The sequence below is a fragment of the Nestor notabilis genome, unplaced genomic scaffold (genome assembly GCF_000696875.1).
Source record: "Nestor notabilis isolate BGI_N333 unplaced genomic scaffold, ASM69687v1 scaffold4246, whole genome shotgun sequence".
NCBI lineage: Eukaryota > Metazoa > Chordata > Aves > Psittaciformes > Psittacidae > Nestor > Nestor notabilis.
In genome coordinates this window covers 17,333-38,115 of record NW_009933177.1, presented here as the reverse complement: position 1 = coordinate 38,115, position 20,783 = coordinate 17,333, and the positions used below count along the sequence as shown (strand labels likewise).

The 20,783-nt window shown below is 41.8% G+C and overlaps 1 protein-coding gene across 1 annotated transcript in view; it reads left to right on the top strand.

The window, feature by feature from the left end:
- Positions 1-15,332, top strand: part of DPP6 (dipeptidyl-peptidase 6) — a gene marked incomplete at its 5' end in the record, with an annotated part of 102,180 nt that extends 86,848 nt beyond the window's left edge. The window contains 10 exons of the mRNA XM_010016742.1: positions 244-291; positions 4,104-4,202; positions 6,505-6,574; positions 8,503-8,697; positions 9,652-9,706; positions 10,556-10,661; positions 11,500-11,558; positions 13,279-13,351; positions 13,451-13,524; positions 15,080-15,332. Coding sequence (XP_010015044.1) covers positions 244-291; positions 4,104-4,202; positions 6,505-6,574; positions 8,503-8,697; positions 9,652-9,706; positions 10,556-10,661; positions 11,500-11,558; positions 13,279-13,351; positions 13,451-13,524; positions 15,080-15,226 — 926 coding nt within the window. The remainder of the gene's footprint in view (positions 1-243; positions 292-4,103; positions 4,203-6,504; positions 6,575-8,502; positions 8,698-9,651; positions 9,707-10,555; positions 10,662-11,499; positions 11,559-13,278; positions 13,352-13,450; positions 13,525-15,079) is intronic.
- Between the last annotated feature and the right edge of the window lie 5,451 nt (positions 15,333-20,783).

The following is a 20,783-nucleotide window of genomic DNA, read 5'->3' as shown; positions in this document are numbered from 1 at the left end:
GAAAAGATGCATTTAGTGGTCTGTCGGGAAAGGGGTTTGAAACCTTGTATGTCTTCAAGTCTACAGTACTGTCATTTATTCATAGACTCTTTATAATACCAGAGTGATTTGCTTTTTAGATTACTCTTGCATGGAAAACGAGTCTCAGGAGTCTTCGGCTCCGTGAAAGTCAAAACCAGGTTCACGTGTGTCTGTGTGTGCCTCGATAGAAATTTAACTGGGTTCTTCTCTTTTCTTTTCAAGGTCCCCGTGTCCCGATGGTGACTGTTCACAACACAGCTGATGCACAGAGTAAGAATGGGCTTGAGCTTGGCAATTCTTCAGGGAAAAGTAGCCAGGCAGGACAGCGAGATATAGCTGCTCTTTGGTAAACTTACACTAGCGTGGAGCCGAGACTATGCCTAAATACAAGTCTTCTGCATATCCAAGGCAGTTGCAGAGCTGTTGTGCTGCCATCACAACAGCTTGCTGTTTGGGGTACAAGCCCAGTGGTTTGGGAATGTTTGTTACCAGCTTTCTAAAAAAAAATATGCATAGTCAGATCTCTGTCTTCTTGTTAGTCTTCCACAAATTCTGGCTTATGTCCCACTCAAAAATGGTAAATATTTAGTTTAATCTATGGTTTTAATAAAATTGCTCTGATACAGATTACCAGGCTGAGAGAGGTAACACAGAGGAGCGAGTCCCACAAGTTGTACCTCTGCTTGGTTTCCTCATCTGTTCATGGGGATAGTAGCACTTACTGCTTGGTAAGGCTTTTTCATCCTGATGACTCACATTGACACCAATGTGAAGCTGGAATTATTCCAGATATACAAGTTTCATTCCTCAAAATCTTTGACACTGGCTGTAGCCATTCCAGTTTGGTTAGGACTCCCTTTAGAGTCCAGAGAGCCATGAGGTTTCTGTGGCTCCTCCTTCATACCTATAGCAGAACAAATTATCCAAAAAGATCCATTTTTCACCCCAGGTCAGCATGGCAGGAAACCTCAGATAGACAACCCTTCTCTGTCCCTTCTATACAGGGATCTTAAACCAAGACTCTTTTTCATGAGTCTCTGGAGACTTCATATTAGGGTGTGCGACTGAGTCTCATGTGAAACCAAGATTCATCTGCTCCTGTCACTTTAATGGGAGGACCTTATCTTTCATTTTAACTTAGAGTTTAGCCCAGCTTAATGTAGGGTTTAGCCCAGCCCTAACCTGCAGTTAGGGACTTCAGGCATTGCTGTGATCCAAATGATAAGCAACACTTTTATTCTAGCTGCTTTGTACATTGGTATCAGTTTATGGCAGGTATCAGTTTCACTTAACTGGATTTACAGCAACTTGCTGCTGTTGGGTCTGCAAAGGAGCAGAGCAAAGCAGGGAATTTGGCTCTTAAAATAAAGATTTTCTGTGAAATGCTTCATTTCCCATGGAAGGTGGGAATTGTCAAAGGAAAGACTCCTGTAGCACTAGGACATGTAAGGAAAAAACCACAGGATCCCTCTTGCTTCATACAGTTCCTGTGTGCTCTCTGTTTTCTCAGTTTCTGTTGGCAACATGCTTTTCAAGCATTTACCCAACCTAGAAAAGTTTGCTTGTAAGCAGGATGTGCAGAATGAAACCCCAAATTCTGATTGCTATTTTAAAAATCAAATTTAAAATCAGATTCGTGGCATAGTGTATCCTTTGCCATTAGAATACAAATACTCAGTAGTGTTCCATCTAGCGTCAACAGTACCCAATATTGTTAATGAGCTGTATTGTACATTTAACTCTAATTTATCTTTCCATCTTTTCCACACTTCTTCCCAATTAAAATGTTCCTTTGCAGAGGAAGACATGCATAAAATTTAGCAGCATCCTGGGACAAGTTAGGCTAAAGCATTATGCTGCAGCATGACTGTCCTTTGACATCTTTGCTGCCAAGCAAAGCGGCACAACCTACCCTGGCCCATGGCTTAGGCCATTTGCCGTCATCTTGCTTACAGGGTGACCATGAGATAAATGTTTAATTTCCTCATGACTCTGTTTCCTCATTGGTCTGTAATTTCCAGATAAAAGTGCCATGATGGAGATGAGGGATTTTGCTGTCCAGAGGAGGGCTCTTGCTGTGGAGCCAGGGTTACTTCTGCTGGTAGTAGTGGGCTAGGTATGGGCTCCATGTGCTGGTCTGGTCCTTTGTGAAACTACTTTAGCTGTAAATATGCAAAAGTTGACACTTGTAGCTATTCTGATATAAATAAATATGAGAATTGCTTCTTTAAGTAATGCTGACAGCAATCTGCAAGCTTTTCAGTCTTTCTGGAGCAGTGATCGCTCATACCTCAGTCTCTGCACAAGAGTGTACCAGCTGTTCTTCTTCCCAGCACAGACCTGGCCTCAGCAGTGCCCTCTCCTCCAGAGCAGCCCTGGTGATGCCCACAAGGATCTTCATCCCACAGAGGATGTTGCCGCAGGGCCAGGAGAGTTTCTTAGCTCTGACCTGTAGCTCCAAAGTCACTTTCTTTCCCCCCGGCCCTTCACCACAATACCTTACTTTTATCATAGACATGGAGATGGCTGACTGGCTATAACAGCACGTACAGCATAGAGCTCTCATGAGCTGTTTTATGGCTCCCTGTATAGTTTCGTAAAATACTTTTAGGTGAATAAAATGACTGTTACTATAAAACAGAAACAGTAAATGAAGGGCTTGAAAAAGGAGCATAAACCACACCAAGACCAGTTCTATTTTGACAGATATACATGCATAGCATTTATTACATAGAGAACTCAATCTAGTCATGCACAGAACACATCCCCTACTGAAATTCACGATTTTTTGTATACAATTAGCATTTCCCCTGCTTCCTTTTATCGCCCCTTCATTCTTTTGCTTTTGAATAAAGGGCAACCGACAGTTGCATGTTCCTGAATTTGCTCGTTTAGTATGAGCCCATTGCTCTACAAAGGGAGTTTGCCTCTGTATGCTGCAGTAATCTGATAATAGCGAGTTGCACTGAATATTATAGCGTGCTTACATTTAATTAAGTGATGACCATTTGTACACCACAGACTCAAGCTCCCTGTGGTCCTAAAGCAGAAAAGAAAGTCCTTTAGGAGATATGCCAATCTTTTTTATTTTCTCCACAGTCTTCCTGGCTTTCTGTGAATGCAATTATATGAACAAACAAAACGGCTTGACTAAATTCCCCTACGTGGCAAGCCCCTTTCTGCTGATAAAGCTACTTGTGTGTGCCATAATTAAATGAGAATCTTCATATTTAACTAAACGTAATAGACTGTTGATTTGGCACTTTTGTGGGGGTTGTGGTTTCAATAGAGATGAGCCTGGCTTTTCAGAAGCTGAGTGAATAGTCATTGAACCAATATCCTATTGCTGAAAGGACTGTGAAATATATTAACTGGGAAAGGCATGTTTTTGTGTTGTGCCTGCCTATTCAGCAAAGATGGGCAATGAGCACATGATAATCTGGTACCATAAGTATGATCTGAGGAGCCTGGGTTACCCATCTATTTATCAGTATGTCTCAAAATGTTACAGACAATGAAATGCACAATTTAGTACAAAACATCAAACCCTCCCTGGGTTCACATGGCAGAGATAATGCCCTCATTCAAATTCAGCCTGATTGCTCCAGAACCTGACATTGCAGGTTTGTATGTGTGGTCTTTGTCCACTCTTCTCTCTCCATGTCTTCCTTCCCATGGATTTTCTCTTGTGTAGCAGCATAACCTTGTCCTGAAGCCCTCCATAGTTTCCTCCCTTTCCCTAATTGTTATGTGCAAAACTTGGGCACAGACTTGTGGATATCTAGCTTTGCATGGCAGTTAGATGTCTTGAGTGGGACCCATAGTAGTGTCTCAACACAGAAGGTCCCATTCTCATCTGCTGTAAATCAGCTGAATGCCACTGATTTCAGGAATATAGCTTTCTGTCAGTGCAGAACCTGAAAGGGGTTTCAAAGACTTAACTGAATTAGACACCTATGAGGACTAGAAGGAAATTCTTTCAAAAGGAAACTTGCATTACAAATATTAAGGTGGCTATAAAATGTTAAAATGCTTTTTCACGAACAATGCCAATAGTTTTTGTGATCTTATCCTTCTTTCAGAAATTTTTGAGCTGGAGATAAATGAAAATGTTCAGCTGGCTGTAAATGACAGGCAAATGCCTAAGGTAGAGTACATGGAAATCAAGATAGACGACTACAGTAAGTAGCACTTCTCCTCTCTCTTTCTTTTTCTTTTTCACTGTTATTGCTGTGAACTGATACAGTCATCTTGGCTAGACTGGCAGGAGGAAAAATTACTTTGGTTCTCAATAAACTCACTCAGTTTGCAAAGCACTCTCTTAGGAAGTGCTACATAAGGGAGTTATTACAGAGACAGGATTTAATGCGAATGCATCTGAAGAAAAGCAAAATTATAGGGTTGGGCTGGTGGTTTTATTTCCTTTTAAAATTTTCTTTGTAGAAAAAGCCACTCTGGGAGATAACACTGTGCAGTTCCCCCTTTGTTCAGGGTATTTTCCCTAGCTTGACTGGTGTATTATGGGTTTGAAGTGGGATACTGTAGGTGGCTGGCTACAGCTGTGACTCTTTTCAGTATACAATATTGAACTGCAGTGAATGAAGACGACTCACCAACGACTGCCCATCAGAGTCATTCAGGATTCTCTAACAAAGCTATATCATTTGGGGGCTGAAAAAAAACAGCTTTAGGAAGAAAAGCTACAAGAGATTTCACCTCGAGTAGAGAAGGCAGAAACAATGGAGGAGTTTATATCCGCAGCTGGTGCTTTATTTGTGCCACATGTATAATCATTCCCCACATATCTATATGCCAGAGAAAGAAAAGCCTGGAGGCAAATAGCCAAAGTGTCAGCATTTTCTGCCTGTCTCTCCAGTTGTACCTGAAACAAGCTAAAAAGCATCTCTTCTAACTGTATGTAGGTATCTTACCTATATGTGGAAAATCCACATACTCACAGTTGTGCAATGGCTTACAAAAACCCCGGTTTGTATGTACAGTGGCAACTCTCAAAAAAACCCAAAGACCCTGGGTTGAAAGTATGACCCATAATATTTCGCATGCCAGAAAGGAGAGCACATCTCAGATTGGATGCAGTGAAACAGAAGCAGTGAGGCACGATGGATGGCAGGTTACTAATTTCAACCATTACCAGGTGTTATAAAATGTAAAGCAAAGTCTGAGAGAGACTTGCCATTTGAAAATTATAATAATGGCCTTAAAATGTTCTGCTTGCCACATGGGCATTAGGAACATAAACCAGTGCATAAAATAACAAGAACAGACATGTACTTCTAGTCCTTAGGGGCAGGAAAAGACATGGAAAGAGCCTACCGTAAAGATCACATCTATCCTACTGTGAGCCAACTCATAGTGACACTAGCAGCTTATTAGGAATCTTGATGCTAAATTTATTAACAGCAGGTATCACTGAAATGCAATTCTGCTCAGTTAACCAAAAATATACACGTGTGTGTAACAAATACAAGCTGGCTCAGCCACGTGGCTGTTCTTCTGTGCCCTCCCTGTGTTTTGAAAGCTTTGGGCTTAACAGACTTGGGAACACTCTGCATAGTGCTTATTTGTATTTAAAGTCAAAGGATGGCCTTTTTGGCTGTCCCTGGGCCATTGATCCAATTTGCAGCTATTAGCATTCAGATGGAATAACTAATTAGGCAGAGTGTCAGACAATAATTGCAAAGCAAACCATTTAAACCAAGCGGTTAATCTGTGTATTAATCTACTGAAAATACTCCTAATACCTATTTAATTGCTGGGCCTTTGCTGATCTGGATTGTAGTTAATGTTTTAAAAATAGTTGTGGTCTCATTAATACATAAAGCATTTGTATGGCAGCATTTTTGGCTATGGATATGAAGCCATAGGAAGCAGTTAAATGAAGCTTTGGTGAGCACATCTCTCACTTACTCTGGTTCAGTACCAGTATAACAACGTGGGCTTCAGAACAGTTACCTCCTGTTTTACAGCAAAATTAAGCCCTTTGGAAGTTAGGATTAAAATACGTGTTTCTCCATCTGTCTTCACACTATTATAGCAAAATAATCTCATTCTCTCCCCCAGCCACTATACTTAATTGGCTTTTAAATTATCATTTTCGTCACCGATTTTCCCCCTCCTCTTCTGCCCTGAAATATTGATTTCTGACTGTGTCACTCTTCCAGCTGCCAAAAAGGAAAATTATAGCTATTGCCAGATGTTAATTGAATGCTGTAAAAGTGATGCATGACTGAATAGCTCATGCTGTACTCACGATTTACATTTCTTGTCACCTCAGCTATCATAATATGGGTCTTTTCTTTGACAACGTATGTGTTTCTAAGGTGCTATTTACCAGTGCCTCTGATGAAATGCTGTTTTGTTCCTGCTCATAGGTGGCAAAACCACCAGAAAAATCTATTAGTTATGTCAGTGCTCCCACACTGAAGCATGTCGTCATTTGTGGGTTGTGGTTTTTTTCCCTAGAATTACCAATGCAGATCTTAAAGCCAGCCACCTTTTCGGACACCGCGCACTACCCCTTGCTTTTGGTTGTGTAAGTTCCACTCATTCTTTCTTTCTGTTCATATTATGAGGGCAGCATGGAAACCTTGTCCATGATCAAACCTTTTTAAGATATGTTTTTTACAAGGAATGACACTCAGCTTTAGCACCAAGTCCAGCATGTTCGTCCCTATCCCCATCTCACCTGAAAGCTGGGAGAGGCTAGACATACGTCCCCTCTCTCCTGTGTTTGAGCCAGAGGTTTCGGGCCCCAGGAGAGTGCCCTAGTGAAATCCTCTGAGTGGGTTGTAGGATTCTGTAAAATTATTCCGTGTACAATTGCAGAAACAGGAGGGGAAGGAATAAAAGTTGGATGTTGACTTTCTGTCCCAGTGCTGAGGGCACTCATCCTGCGTTTAACAGGTAGTTTTACAGTAGGGTGCAGTCAGCCTTACAGCAGCATCAATTTTAGACACGGTTATGCAGCAATCCTTCCCATGTAAATGCTAGTGTACCCTGAAGTGACAATATAGAGAGAGCTAGAAACCTCTGAAGATCTCCATGTTAACATTTATATTTGGTAGGTAGTATTTTCTCCCATCAGGCAGAGCAGATGGGTATTTCTTTATGCAACACTTAGGAGTAATAATACACGTTACTGAGTTTTTTCTGTCAATTTGCAAAGAACCTGGGGGAGGGACGTCACTGACCTTGGAGGAGCCTGTTTAGCCCTGGCTGCATCCCACTGCGTTGCTTGCTCCCTGCTAGGGAACACCCCACAAAAGACAAGCCTCATCGCCTGATGAAGACCTGAACACCATCCTGCACATCCCTCCATGAAGGACAAAACCACTGCAATAAGCATGTCATTACATCACAAAATTACTGCAGAGAAAATGTACTTCATTATACAAGTACTTGAGGAAGATTGGTACTCATCAGGCTAACAGCACTTGATTAGGCTGCCTCTGAAGCTGGATGTGCCTCCGTCTCACTTGAATAAACGCAAATGACTGAAGGCACATGCACATTAAAACCCTGCAGTGAGTTGCCTAATATCTCCAAGAACCCCAGAAAGGACAAGAAGTAAATGGAAGCACCAGTGGGATGCTCTACACTAATACCAGTCCTAAAATATTAATCATCATTGTCATATCTTGATTTTTCCCAGCTGTCTGGCTGAAGTGGGGTCAATATTTCTCGAGACAGTTCCCCTGAACAGGATCTGACTCTAAGCAGAAGGGTGAAGAGGGACTCTTGCCTGCCCTTTCCCTTTACCCACCAATTCTGGGTCAATCTTGGCATTTTTAAGCTGTTAGTTTTATCGCTTTGAAAATGTGCTTTCCCTCTGTACATGAGTGATGCAGTGGTGACAGAAGTGATTGACAGCTCCATCTACAGCTGCTCTTGAGAACCCAGTGGGAAGGTCTGGGCTGGGTGAATGAAACCCCAGTGCCTGCCAGTAAAGAAAAGGACGATTGATGTGTGCAGTCTTCATCCAACATGTTTTGGCAGTACCAGTGCACCCCAAAGGCAGGCTCCTCACAAGAAATCCACCAGAAAAATACCATCTTTGAGGAATGTAGAAAATAGATATAGATTAGAGCAGGTGTAGAAAGGGAAGACTCAACTGACCTCTGTGTTGCTGCCCTGGTTTACTCACAGGAGAATCCTGCCTGGTTAGTGATGTCCTTGCCGTGCTTTCCTCAAAGCTCAGCTTAGTGCAGTGATAGTTGCAGTGCAAAGAGGGAGGCAGAAACCACCCTGTAGCTTCCATCCCAGACTCACACCAACCATACACAACCAGCCTTCTGCACATCGTCACTGCAGAGACTGGTATTCCCTTATTGAAATATGCCCTGCCTCATGATGCATGTGGGAGCTGCAGGTCCCATTACCATGGCAAGCACACAGCCCCGGGAGGACATTTAGCCCATGCTTGGTGCTGTTGCCTTTGCTTGATGCCTATTTCTGTTTCAGAGATGGGACACCAGGCAGCCAGATCGTAACGGAGAGATTTGAGGTGACGTGGGAAAGCGTCATGGTCAGCTCTCACAACGCCATCGTGCTGAAGTTTGACGGCCGCGGGAGTGGCTTCCAAGGCACTAAGCTATTGCATGAGGTTAAGAGGAGGCTGGGCTTTTTGGAAGAGAAGGATCAGTTGGAAGCTGTCCGGTGAATGACATTGTTATTGAAGAAATTAATTCATTAATGATAATTAACCCAAGATTCTCATTAGTCGTGGTTGCCTTAATGGTGTGTTGCGTAGAGGAAGGAGATGGGAGGGAAGGACAGTATGGTCATAGAGCTGTGACCAAGTGATGGCATATGAGATAGAGCTCATGCCAGCCAGTGCAGAGGGAGAGAAGTAAGCTTTAAACAGGGCTAAATTACAGCAGACTTATCTGTATCATGTGTTCAAAACCTATTTATTTTTAGCTCTGTACAGTCATACAGCTACAAACAAGTAAGCTTGAACTTCAGCTCATATACTATTTTTTTTCTGGCCTGGTAGTTGGAAAAAATCCATCTTTAAGCTCTTAAACTTTTCAAAACAGAAGAAAAAAAGAAAGTGCATAACCATAAACGTCAAGTCCCGTCATATTGTTAGATTTATTCTCCACATAATCACAATGTAATAACATCAGCTTTATTATGACTTTCCTAGGTAGTGCAGGTTATTTGTTGCCATTGCTTGGTTGCAACAGGTTGCAAGATTAAATAAGAGGCTCACGTGAAAGCAGTGTGAATTTAGATTGTCTGGATCAAAGAGTAATGGCTTGATCCATAACCGAGAGAGGCGAGATTTAGATTAGACATTAGAAAAAAGTTCTTCCCTGTGAGGATGCTGAGGCGCTTGCACAGGGTGCCCAGAGAAGCTGTGGCTGCCCCATCCCTGGCAGTGTTCAAGGCCAGGTTGGACGGGGCTTGGAGCAACCTGGTCTAGTGGAAGGTGTCCCTGCCCATGGCAGGGGCTTGGAACTGGATGAGCTTTGAGGTCACTTCCAACCCAAACCATTCTATGATTTTTCTGCTGCCACCCCAAATTCCGGCTGATAAAAATCACACTGTGTTATATCTAAGGGGAAAATATACTTAATCCATTTTTTTTCCTCTCTCATATTCTAGGACAATGCTGAAGGAGCATTACATTGATAAATTGCGAGTCGGTGTGTTTGGGAAGGTAATGTTTTCCCTTTGTTCCTCTGTGCTTTTCTAGTTGTCTGATGTGGATAAGCAGTTGAGCTAAATCCTGATATATTGAATATGTTGGTGGTGACTTTTTTATTATTACTTATTTTTGAGATAAACTGCTTCTTGCTGAGAGATGTTAAAGATGAAAGCTTTCATTTTATCAATGTATTAGTAAGTTATTTTTTTAATTGATTTTCAAGTGCAGACAGTGACTATTTGTCAAAAAAATGCTGTCAGATAAATTATTTTTTCCCCTTGCAGACTTTAATTTTATTTTCACCTTGTCCCTTAAGGCCTGTGGCAATGTGGGTAGATCTAGCTTGTGCTGAACAAATGTACAAGAACAATATTGATTTCTGAGGCTGATTTGCACCACAGAGTGTGCTCGGCTGAGAAACAGCAATTGCAAAGTACCCATGGTTTGAAATGAGAATGGGATCGTGAGTTGAAATTGTTTATTGTGGGAGATACAGGCTTAGAGTGGGTATCTCTACATATGTACAGCATCTCTGCAGGGAATTGTTAGCAGGCTGACAGCAGACACAGAAATTGTGATGTCCATTTTAAATAGAGAAAGACTGGAGTAATATTTTGGAAAGGTGTCATATCTGATTAGACCTACAGGCATAAAGTGAGATGAAAAGGGCACACAACTCTCCTGCCTTCAGGAGAGTACGACAAGTATAAAGCTCATCTTCAGCCACATCTGCCAAAGCCAGGGAGATGTCCCTTGTTTTGTGTTTTTCAGGGGAAGGTCTCAGCTACTGGGTTTCTCTACCCAAAAGCAATAACCCCTCACAGCAGAACCACTAATGTCACTGCCCCCTTTCTGTTCCAGGATTATGGTGGCTACCTGAGCACTTACATGCTTCCAGCTGGTGAAGAGAACCAGGTGTTCGCTTGTGGAGCTGCTCTCTCCCCACTGACAGACTTCAAACTATATGGTAATCCATACCCCAAAGTGCACAGACCCTCATGCTGACCGTGTATGATGTTTATGCCCTACCTTTTCCCAGTTATCTTCTCTTTCTTCCCCAAGATCCTGCTTGTTTTGTATTGTGTGTCTTAGGACTACTGATAAACCCTTCTCCTCCCTCAAGAGCAATTTTGCTGGCACCAGTGGGACCAGATATGGTAGTCAGAGTAATCAAATCACTTTTATTACTCACTCCTTTTAAACAAAGGAGAATTGGCTCTAAACCCCTCCAGTCTTTGCCACCAACCTCCATGACTGCCTTGAATGTGCTTCATTCTTGCCTGAACCATCCATCCATGCAACATGTGGTCCAGTCCGCCTGCCCTGTTCTCTCTCCAACAGCAATACTCTGCACATGGCAGTCCTTTCTCTCAGGGACACCAGTTCCCTTTGTACTTAGTGCCAGTGAAAATCAGGGGACTGCCTTGAAAGTCAGTGATGTTAAGCTGACCTTCAGGTCCTGTACAGTTGTCCCTGAGACCAGCTGGAACTTGCAGTCAGGTGTTGATGGAGATGGCCCCATGTGAAAGGAGAAAGGGACACAACATGATGGTGCTTTTTGTCTTGTATCTCAGTTGCATTAAGGAAATGAAAATAAAGCTCTTCTGTGACTGATTAGAAACCATAAATACATGGCAATAATAAAAGACTGTGGTATTATGCATATCCTTATCACATTTTCAGAAACTTTTAGAAATACGTCCTGTGTAATTAAGGCAATGTTAGAAAATAAGGTCTATTTTAGCATTTGCAGTATTTGTACTTACCTATGACTGAAAGAAACAATTTCATTTTTTCTTTTCAAGCTTCAGCCTTCTCTGAAAGATACTTGGGCTTGCATGGGATTGATAACAGAGCATACGAGGTAACTGCATGGACACTGCGTTTCCTTGATAAAATGTGAATTGGGTTTTAACTCCTCCTCCATATGTTCTCTTTTGGGGAAGGAGCAAGGGTATACAAGAGGAACTCGCTAGTAAAATTCTGAGGGTGTCCTCCAGCCTTTATTTTGTCTTAATAGTAATAAATAGATATGGGGTTTATTGATTAGTCTTCATGCTTGCCTCTCTAAATTGGGTAAATATGGTTATTCCAGTTTTACAGATTGAAGCTGACCCAGATGTGACCCAGATGTGCCCAAGTGGACACAATGTCACAACCTCCTGTAAAGTTCATCCCAATAGTCTTGCCATTTTGTTTCTCAATGAGACACAATTTTTGACCCAAAGTCAAGTGAAGCTCAGTTTCTCTTGGCTTTTTCAAAGCAAGATCGGATGACATATTTCAGGTAGGCAGAACTCTGTGCCAAAATTGAGCAGGACATGGAAAAGGAGACATGGCACCAATTAATGAAGATATTGTTTGATGTTTGTGGTGGGATCAGTTGGTTCATGTGCTTCAGTTACTTGAAAGAAAAAACCTAATAAAGAATAGTCACAGGAACGAAATTTGTTATTTAGAAAGCTTTGTCTTCAGCTAGAAGACATGAAGGCAGCAATGGTTTGAAACTGTTTTCTCACAGAGAAGGCAGGTAGCACCCTGTGACCCTGCGGTGAAAGCTTTTTCCTGGTTATCTAAACACTGAGTTCATTGTCTCTCAAATTTTGCACTCGTGATCATTGCAAACTCTTTTTGTCCTTTTAGATATTTGAAGACAGGTCAGTAGAGGTGAAAGCAAGGGAAAATATTCCAGAATTGAGAGCCTTTAATTATCACATGCTCTTTGTGCATTGGAAAATTGGCCTAAGAAAACAGTGGTACTCTTGGTTGATTTGGGATTAATTGCTGGGAATAGCAACTAGCAATTAATAGCTGCACAGAGCACAGCACTGTTCCAGACAAGTCTCTAACTGATACACATCTCCTACACACCGTAGTTGAACCATGAATCACTCATCCTAACCTGTGGACCAGATATTATGGAGGTCATATAATTCAAGACCTGATGTAGACTCCAAAAAATCTGTATTATGGTAGGTTACATCTGAGGCAGCAGAAAGGAAGGAGCCATATAGAGGGAGAACAGAGTGCAAGACAAGTGCATGCACCATCAAAAGGCTTAGGCGCTGCAGCCTAGGCATTGCAGCCAGCAGTCTGAGGATGAGAGAACTCATTAGTTAAGTCCTACAGCAGTGGACGCTTGAATTTAGTGTTATATCTTTCCCCAGCCTGTCAAAGCTCATTGAGATGGGCTTTCAAACCATACCAAAGTTACTCCAGCTCTCTGAAGAGCTCTTAGGCACAGGCACCTGGGCACTCTTTTCAGCAGTGTTTTATATTCACTGGAAATTCACTTTGATGTTTTCCATGTGTTCTGCAGTTCAGGCTTTTAGTGAAGGACTATTATCAGAACAGATAAGGGTCTCTGACCTCTTCCTACTGCTGATACTGAGACTGGAAGGACAGGGTGGGGGGTTATTTTACCTCTAGATTGACTCAAGTAGCCAAGAGAATATGCTGTGCTGCTCACTGCTTGCTATCCTTGTGATGAAGTATCAAACAGAAATAAGTACTTCTATTTTCTTCATATAAATTGCTTATTTCTAGTAAGATTTTTAATCTTATTTCAACCTTTACCTTTGCAGATCAACAAATTGGCACACAGAGTCTCATTACTGAAGGAACAGACATTTTTGATCATTCATGCTACTGCTGATGGTAAGTTAGCCCCTCATTTGAGCTCATTACGTCTTTAGGATAGCTTTGATTTTTCTTAATTAAATTTGCCCCTTTAATGATTTTAATCTGTTTTTACAGAGAAAATCCATTTTCAGCATACTGCAGACCTTATCACACACCTTATTAGGGCAAAGGCTAATTACAGCTTGCAGGTACAGTATGTGTTTCCTTTTTTCATATTTGAAGAGTTATTTCCCAGTTTGAACCCAAACTGTTGTTAGGAAGCAGGCTTTGAAAGGCCACTTGCAAACTCAGCCCGCATATAATGTGTTCATATATAGTGCCATGCTTATTTGGTACCACTATTTTGGTTTGGACGGTTGTAGAACAATTATTAAATTACAATAAATTAGGTTTTAAGAGACATACCTCTAAGGAATTAATACCTGGTGACTTTCTTTGGGAACAACATGCCAAATTCAGGATGAATTACAAGAAAACAGGAATTTAAATTAAATTAAATTAACCAGAAAAGTTAAACACAGAAAAGTCACTTAAATCTGACATGTCTCTGCAATCACCATACTCTGGCCTAGAAAGCCTCTACTTCCACCAAATTAAGTATCTGGTTTACTAAATGGCTCATGTCCAAGCCATTAAAGCTTCCAGAATGAACCCATCCACCAGCCATGGGGACGGTCCCTACCCTCTGCTACATCCCAAGCTACAGCCAGGACATTACAACTAGCCCAGGCTCAATTCATGCCAGAGGCCGTGCTACAGCTCACAGTACAGATGGTTGTATTGCAGTGCCCAAGTCCTACTAACGCTTAATTTACTGAATACCAGCTCCCTCTGGCTGCATTTCTGCAGAGTTCATGTGATGGATGAGCTCATTCCATCACGCTCCAAAGGCAGATAGGATGGAGCAGAGACACGAGAGCTAAGCAATGAGCCCAGCACAGATTTGGTCAGTGCTACAATGACTGAAGTGCTCCTACACATTTCCCAATGAAGAAGCATTAGTGCATTGGAGCTTGAAGGCACCAATGAGCTTGACAGACGCCAAAGGTTAGTTGAAGACTGAATGGGGAGCTGAGGGTTCTAACATCAGGGATTAAGGTACTTAGAGCAGCAGTGAGACACCTCAGTCCTGCCTACAAGCATCCAGCCCTAGAAACTCATTTTTCCCCCATTCAATATCCCAATCTAGATAAGCCATTATGATTTTCTCACATTCTTTCCTCATGTGTAAAAGTTACCTGTTCCATTTAGATAGAAAGTTGTGTTTAAACTATTTCATTTCTAGCTTCCCACATTTTTTCTATTTAATTACTTCCTCAGCAAGTTTATTTCAGTTTTTTACTTAATGGCATTTTTAGTTTAAAGCTCTCATTTTAGTATCTAAAACCAAGCACCATTTCTCTCCAAAGATCTGCACTGGGGTTTTTTCTCAGTTTTCACAAAGACCAAGCACTGTTACTTGTAAGTACGGTCTGTTTCTGCTTAGCCTGAACTTGTTCAGAGTGGAATTAAATGGAAAATACATACTCCACCCACAAAGCTGCTTTTGAAGGAAGATGCAAGTCTAAGCTCAGAGCTCTATGGTGCCTGAATTACCCTGGATCTCATGTGCATCTGCACAAGGAAGACACGTGGTGCTGAGGAGAGGTAGTGGGTCTGCAGGCCAGCTCAAGCTGCAGAGGTGGGTGGTCAGTCCTAAGACTCTAAACTCCTAATGGTGTGTATTTGTCTGTTTCTTTGCAGATTTACCCTGATGAAAGCCATTACTTTAGCAATGCAGCATTGGAGCAGCATTTGTACAACTCCATCGTCAACTTCTTTGTGGCATGTTTCCAAGTTCAGGACAAACTCCCACTAGCCCCACTGAAAGAGGAAGAGGATGACGATTAACCCTACTTGTCCGTGCTAAGCACAAGGCGGATCTCTCTAACAATATGCAACTGGATCATTTTCCTGAAGAAAGAGATGTTACGTTGTTAGCATGTATTTAAAAAAACTGAAAGCAGCTCATCTGCTTTACTTGACAGCAACTCCTTCCTAAATGGAAGAACATTAAGCATGGTGAACTCAGCAGAAACTGCTGTCTGAAATTAATCCATCACAACCAACATCACCCTTTTCTTTCTTTGGGTTTTTTGGTTTTGTTTTTTCTTTTTTTTTTTGATGTTTGCCACAAGGTGACTTCTAGCGTGTAAATGGTAAGACACTGAACTTGAAGGAACACCCCAAGAAACCGCTTCGAGAACTGGAAGATTTAATATCTCTTTGCATTCAAACAATCAAACAGTAGTAGTGAAATCCGTCATCCACATTAAGGTTACTACAATTCACATCACACTGTGTCAGAAAAAAAAATCTAAACGGATACATGGAAAAGATTATAGCACAATTATTTTAAAGGGTACTGATTCATACACACTCGCTTGCTCTTTCCCATGTTCAGAAGGCTTGACATTGCTACAGGACATGCAATTCCAATTGTATGAAATATCACTACAGTTATACTCATCTTCACTTTCCTGTAATAATTTCTAAATTTTGTGTAGCTTTTACTTCTGTTTTCATTGGGTGTCATGCTTATCATATTGGCTTCTCAGCTTGTTCTATATGGGGAAAAAACCTTACACTGAATTAACCAAGTAACTTGAGACCTCAGGGGTCTAAGGAGGCAATGGGGGGTCAAAGTACTCAGACATTAAAAACTCTACTAGAATAAAGCAAAGGAAATCTCACTCTCATATTCTCGGCATAGCCTTTGCCTGCAAGATTGAGTATTTTCTTTGGCAGCCTTGAAAAATATGCACATAAATAAGCTAAATCAGCTTAACAGTGAGATATTTTTATTGTACTATAGAAAAATATGCGACGGTCACGATTATTCTTTTTCTTCTATTAGTGTTGGAACAATTGCTGGCAACCTGTTGGGGAACAGCTAGATGAGGCTATGGTAGCAGGAATTTGTACCAGATACTTCACAGATCATCTCATAAAAGCTGTTTAAACAGAACCAGTGTGCAGAGATTTATTGCACATGCTGTCAGTGGCTTAGTTTTATTCCAGATCAATGATTAGCATATTCCAAACATGTTTAATTATCTGTTCTGCTCACACCAGTTTTGTCAAGCATTAAAATGAAAATAAAAAAAAAAAAACAGTATTTTTCCTTTGAAATAGCTAACATTTCATTATAGCAGTGCAAAGCAACTTTTCAAACTTCTTGTGAAAACATTCAACTCTCAGAAAGAAACCCAACCTTCATTCACTTGACATAGTGCATCACAACAATTTTGACTAGTGTCGCTCCTTGTAAAATATTCTGACCAAATGTACAGCCAGTATTAATACTGTATATTTCATTTTGTTGTATATAAAGGAATGTAAGTCAGTTCTTCGTCAGGTCCCCAATCCAATATTAGTCTTGTTTCAGCCTGCATGCGATAACACTTCCTTGCTGATCAGGACTCTTTAGAAGTACTAGCTTGGAAATATAACAATTAAAGTAATTCCTTTTCCTGTTTTGACAGCTTGATATCAATGCCGGTTTCTACTTTTTACATAGTACTGTGGGTAAACTCACATCCTGACAGCAATGATGATGTTTCCATTGTGTTCTTTAGTGTGTCTTTTTAGTTATCTTTATTTTAAGCTTTGAATGTTGGTTGTACTTTGATCATCATGAAAAATATATTGACAAACCACAGAAATGACCTAGTTTGGGTTTGATTATCTTCTTTACTTTACAGTGCATCAACATTGTGTGAACAAGAACTACGGTATAAATCTGCTTTATCTGGCAAAATGCCAAATAGACAATAAGAATGCTGCGTGTCCAGATTTTGCTACACTGAACAGGCTCAAAAGCCTGAAATGAACTTGACCTGAGAAATGTAAAAATCTGCTCTGTCCACAATCTTTTGTAGAAAGAACTTTAGGATGTGGCATGGTAGTGTTTGTTCATTCATGGAATAAAACATTATTTTACCACCCTGGTTGCTACTGCTCTTATTTGGTGTTGAGTACTTAAATAAGCATCGAGTTGCTGGAAGTGCTATTCCTGGTTGAACTGAGCCCAAACTCCAGGGTGCAGATCAGAAAAGTGAAAACAAGTCTTTATAAATAAATACACATGGTGTCACTATGTAAATGGTGACTGCTTTTGAGGAAAGCATGGAGTATCATGAAGTGGGTTCAATCCCAAAGTAGCAGTTCATGAGAAGACCCCTATCGCCCTCAACTCTTTGGTAAAAATGCACCTTTTCTCTCTTTCTGCCTGTTGACCTGGCACACAGGCTTCCTGAGGGCACCAGCCAGGCATGGCAGCTTGACCAAAGGGATGTCCCCTCAGCTCATACCAACTTGAACCGGATACACGGAAAGAGAAATTTAATGTTTCACAGCAAAACCAAGAAACTATTGTACACACTTACTCTGATCTTTGTTGCCAGCAAACGAAGAAACAAGAGGCTTGAGCAATGCTACAGGGCAGGCAGACTGCACTAGTACTAAATAGCTTTGCTGTTATTTTACTTAATTACCTAAACATAACTAATATTTTTTATTCTCCAAACAAATCAAGTTTATACTCTCAACTAACCAGCATTTCTGGATGCCATAATGTTCAACTGTGGCATCCCAAAATGGAAGAGAACTAATGAACAGTGGCCTACTAATTCAGAAGGAAACCACAGAGGTAGCTAATTAACAAAGCCAGGCAGCCAGACATGTTTGTAATTGTCTATGAATTCAGACACGGAGCATCTAAACCCATCCAAGCTCTGCCTACGAGTTCAGGCCAAACAATTGCTGCATCTCTGAATGATAGGAAGGAAAACAAATGAGTGACAGAGAAGGATATGTGGGATGTCCATAACACCTTTTCTATGGGAAAACCAGTAGATAGTGATGTTAGAAATGGGGAGAAATGGGTGTTTAGTGAGGAAGACTAAAGGAATGAGGCAGCTGCTGGTACATGGAGAGGTGCTCTTGCTTTTGCTGTCATGCTCATGTTGTCACTTCAGAGCTCACTCAAGGTGGAAGTGGTAAGGCACTGGCGGGTTTAACTTTGCATATTGGGTGGTAGGGCATATCTGCCCTGCAGTACTTCCCGGGGCTGCAGTGAAGCTGCCAGACATACCTTGGAAAGGGCTGAGGTGAGGGTCCCCTCAAGTGCTCATTCTTCCCTGGACTTAATACCTGCTTTCCATTTGCAAAAGAAAAGTCAAAAATGGAAAAGGTAACAGAAAAGCTCAAGTTGCCAATTCCTTAACCATTGCCTCTTACTGAGCCAGCCGTTTGCTTATTTCTATTTTGCTCTTCCAACTTCAGCTTCAGGCTGGAGGCTCAGAGCAAAGAGCACTTGCTAAGACCTGTCTCCTCTTCATACTTCATCTTTCTGTCTTCTCCCCATTCAGCATGGTTACAGCTGGAAAGCAAACCCAGCCACCCCTTGGAAACTAGGAAGAGACAAATATAAAAGCATCATGGTGAGCCCTCCCAATAAGCCATAAGAAAAATAAATTCTTTATTTCAATAGCTTGGCCAGCATCCTTTGCTTGGTGCTTATTCTTCTGCTGTGAGGGAATAAAGAAGAGAAGATCCACAGAGTTTAATCATTTGTCCTCACTATTGCACCAGGCCACCTGCTATGAAGACACATGCTGGTCTGGTTCTACTGACTCCCACTGTCCAGCCAGACCTCCATCTGCCTTGTAGCCTCAGTCTTTCCAAACCTGTGGTGGGTGCAGAACCAGACAGCTCACAGAGTGAAAGTAGGGAGCTGTTTGAGAAGGACAGGAGACCGTATTATAATATTCAGGTTTTGACAAAGGACAGGGTGAACATAGAAAGGCCTGTAGCCAACCAGCATGTCCCATTGTGGTGTTTAGGTTGTGAAGGGTCTCACACTACCCTCCCGCTGCCCACTGCAGCTGCTGCAGACAGACAGAACACTAAAACCTAGGGGGGCTCATGCCTCTGCTGTAGGAAGAATCCATCAGTTTGGTAGAGCCCTGAGCAGGACATCACCCATTGTCTGTGGCTGGTGCCAGGAGCTGACCACTGAGCAAGCACAGAATCATAGAATCATAGAACAGTTAGGGTTGGAAAGGACCTTAAGATCATCTAGTTCCAACCCCGCTGCCATGGAAGCATGTACATGGAAACAAGGCTTCCCTCCTTTTTGGCATCCTCCTTCTAACTCTGCTCCAGAGCCAAGAGGAAAGGAAGACACATTTAGTCTCCATGGCAGGAAAACATGGTAAACAATGATCCTGCTCTCTGGGAGCAGCTGCCATCATCTTTGCTAGGTGTTAACAGAGGTACATCTTGAACTGTCTCAGTGTCATGACCTTGGTGTGACCCCGTGTCTTTTATTAAAACATCCTAGTGTGTGACTCAGGTGTTTGTACCAGAAATAGAGTTTTCATTTCCAAAACAAGCGCCGAAAACCAACTGCTGTCTGCAGCTTGTTTTGTGATTGAAAAACTAAAAACACCATCTCACCTTTCCACTGCAGCTCAAGAAATGAAGGGCTGAGGACATCCTTTCTCTGAGTATCCTCAGCTGGGGTCACCCTGGGCTGAGCATCTCCACAGGGGACATAAGGAAAGCAGAGAGACCTCAGGGGACAGGGACCCATGGGAGAGGAGAAACCAGCTCTGCAGCAACACTGACACTGGTGCAAGGCAACTGGGAACAAGTCTTCTACCCTTCATCTACCCCAGGATGGGGGAACTGGCTTCTCCCCATCCCACGGCCAAATGCAAGACCACCCTCCCAGTGCCACAATTATTTGGCCACAGTAATCAACGTCCTTTGTAAGCAGCAATTTCTGCTACAACAGTTGCGTTGCCAGCAGCTGTGAAGGGGAAGACTCAGAAATGGATTTTGTAAAATGGATGTTTTTCTTCTTCTTTTTCACTTCAAGACATTCATTAAAAGCCTCATATTAAACGAAGCTACATTCTGCCTCCTCACTGGGACAACAGCTTTAATCAAAATGTCCATTTCCATGATAGAGAAAAAGAGTAAAAAGCAAATGTAGGTGGAACTAGGTCCCAGGAAAGTGCAAAAGTAAATCATACTCCCATATTCCTGTGCTACAGCAAGGTTCCCTCAAGGCTGGTTTGGGGTTTTTTGCTTCCTTCATTATAAATGTAGCTTTTGGGTCATTTTAAAGCAACTAACAATTCTTTGAGCTGATGGGAATGCTCTTACCCTTGCTGGAAAAGGTATCCAGGTCTTATGCTGCCTTTGCACCAGGTGTTACCAAAGTCCAGACATTAATTTGAGCTGAGCATTGCCAGGAACTCAAACTGACATGTATTTTGTAGTGAGTACTGGTAACCAGCCTGCACAAGCTAACTGAGTACCTGCTGAGGGGATGAAGGCACGGACCCAGAGCATCTTCATGCAGTGAATCCGTTTATTGCCTACTGCTCTAACTTTT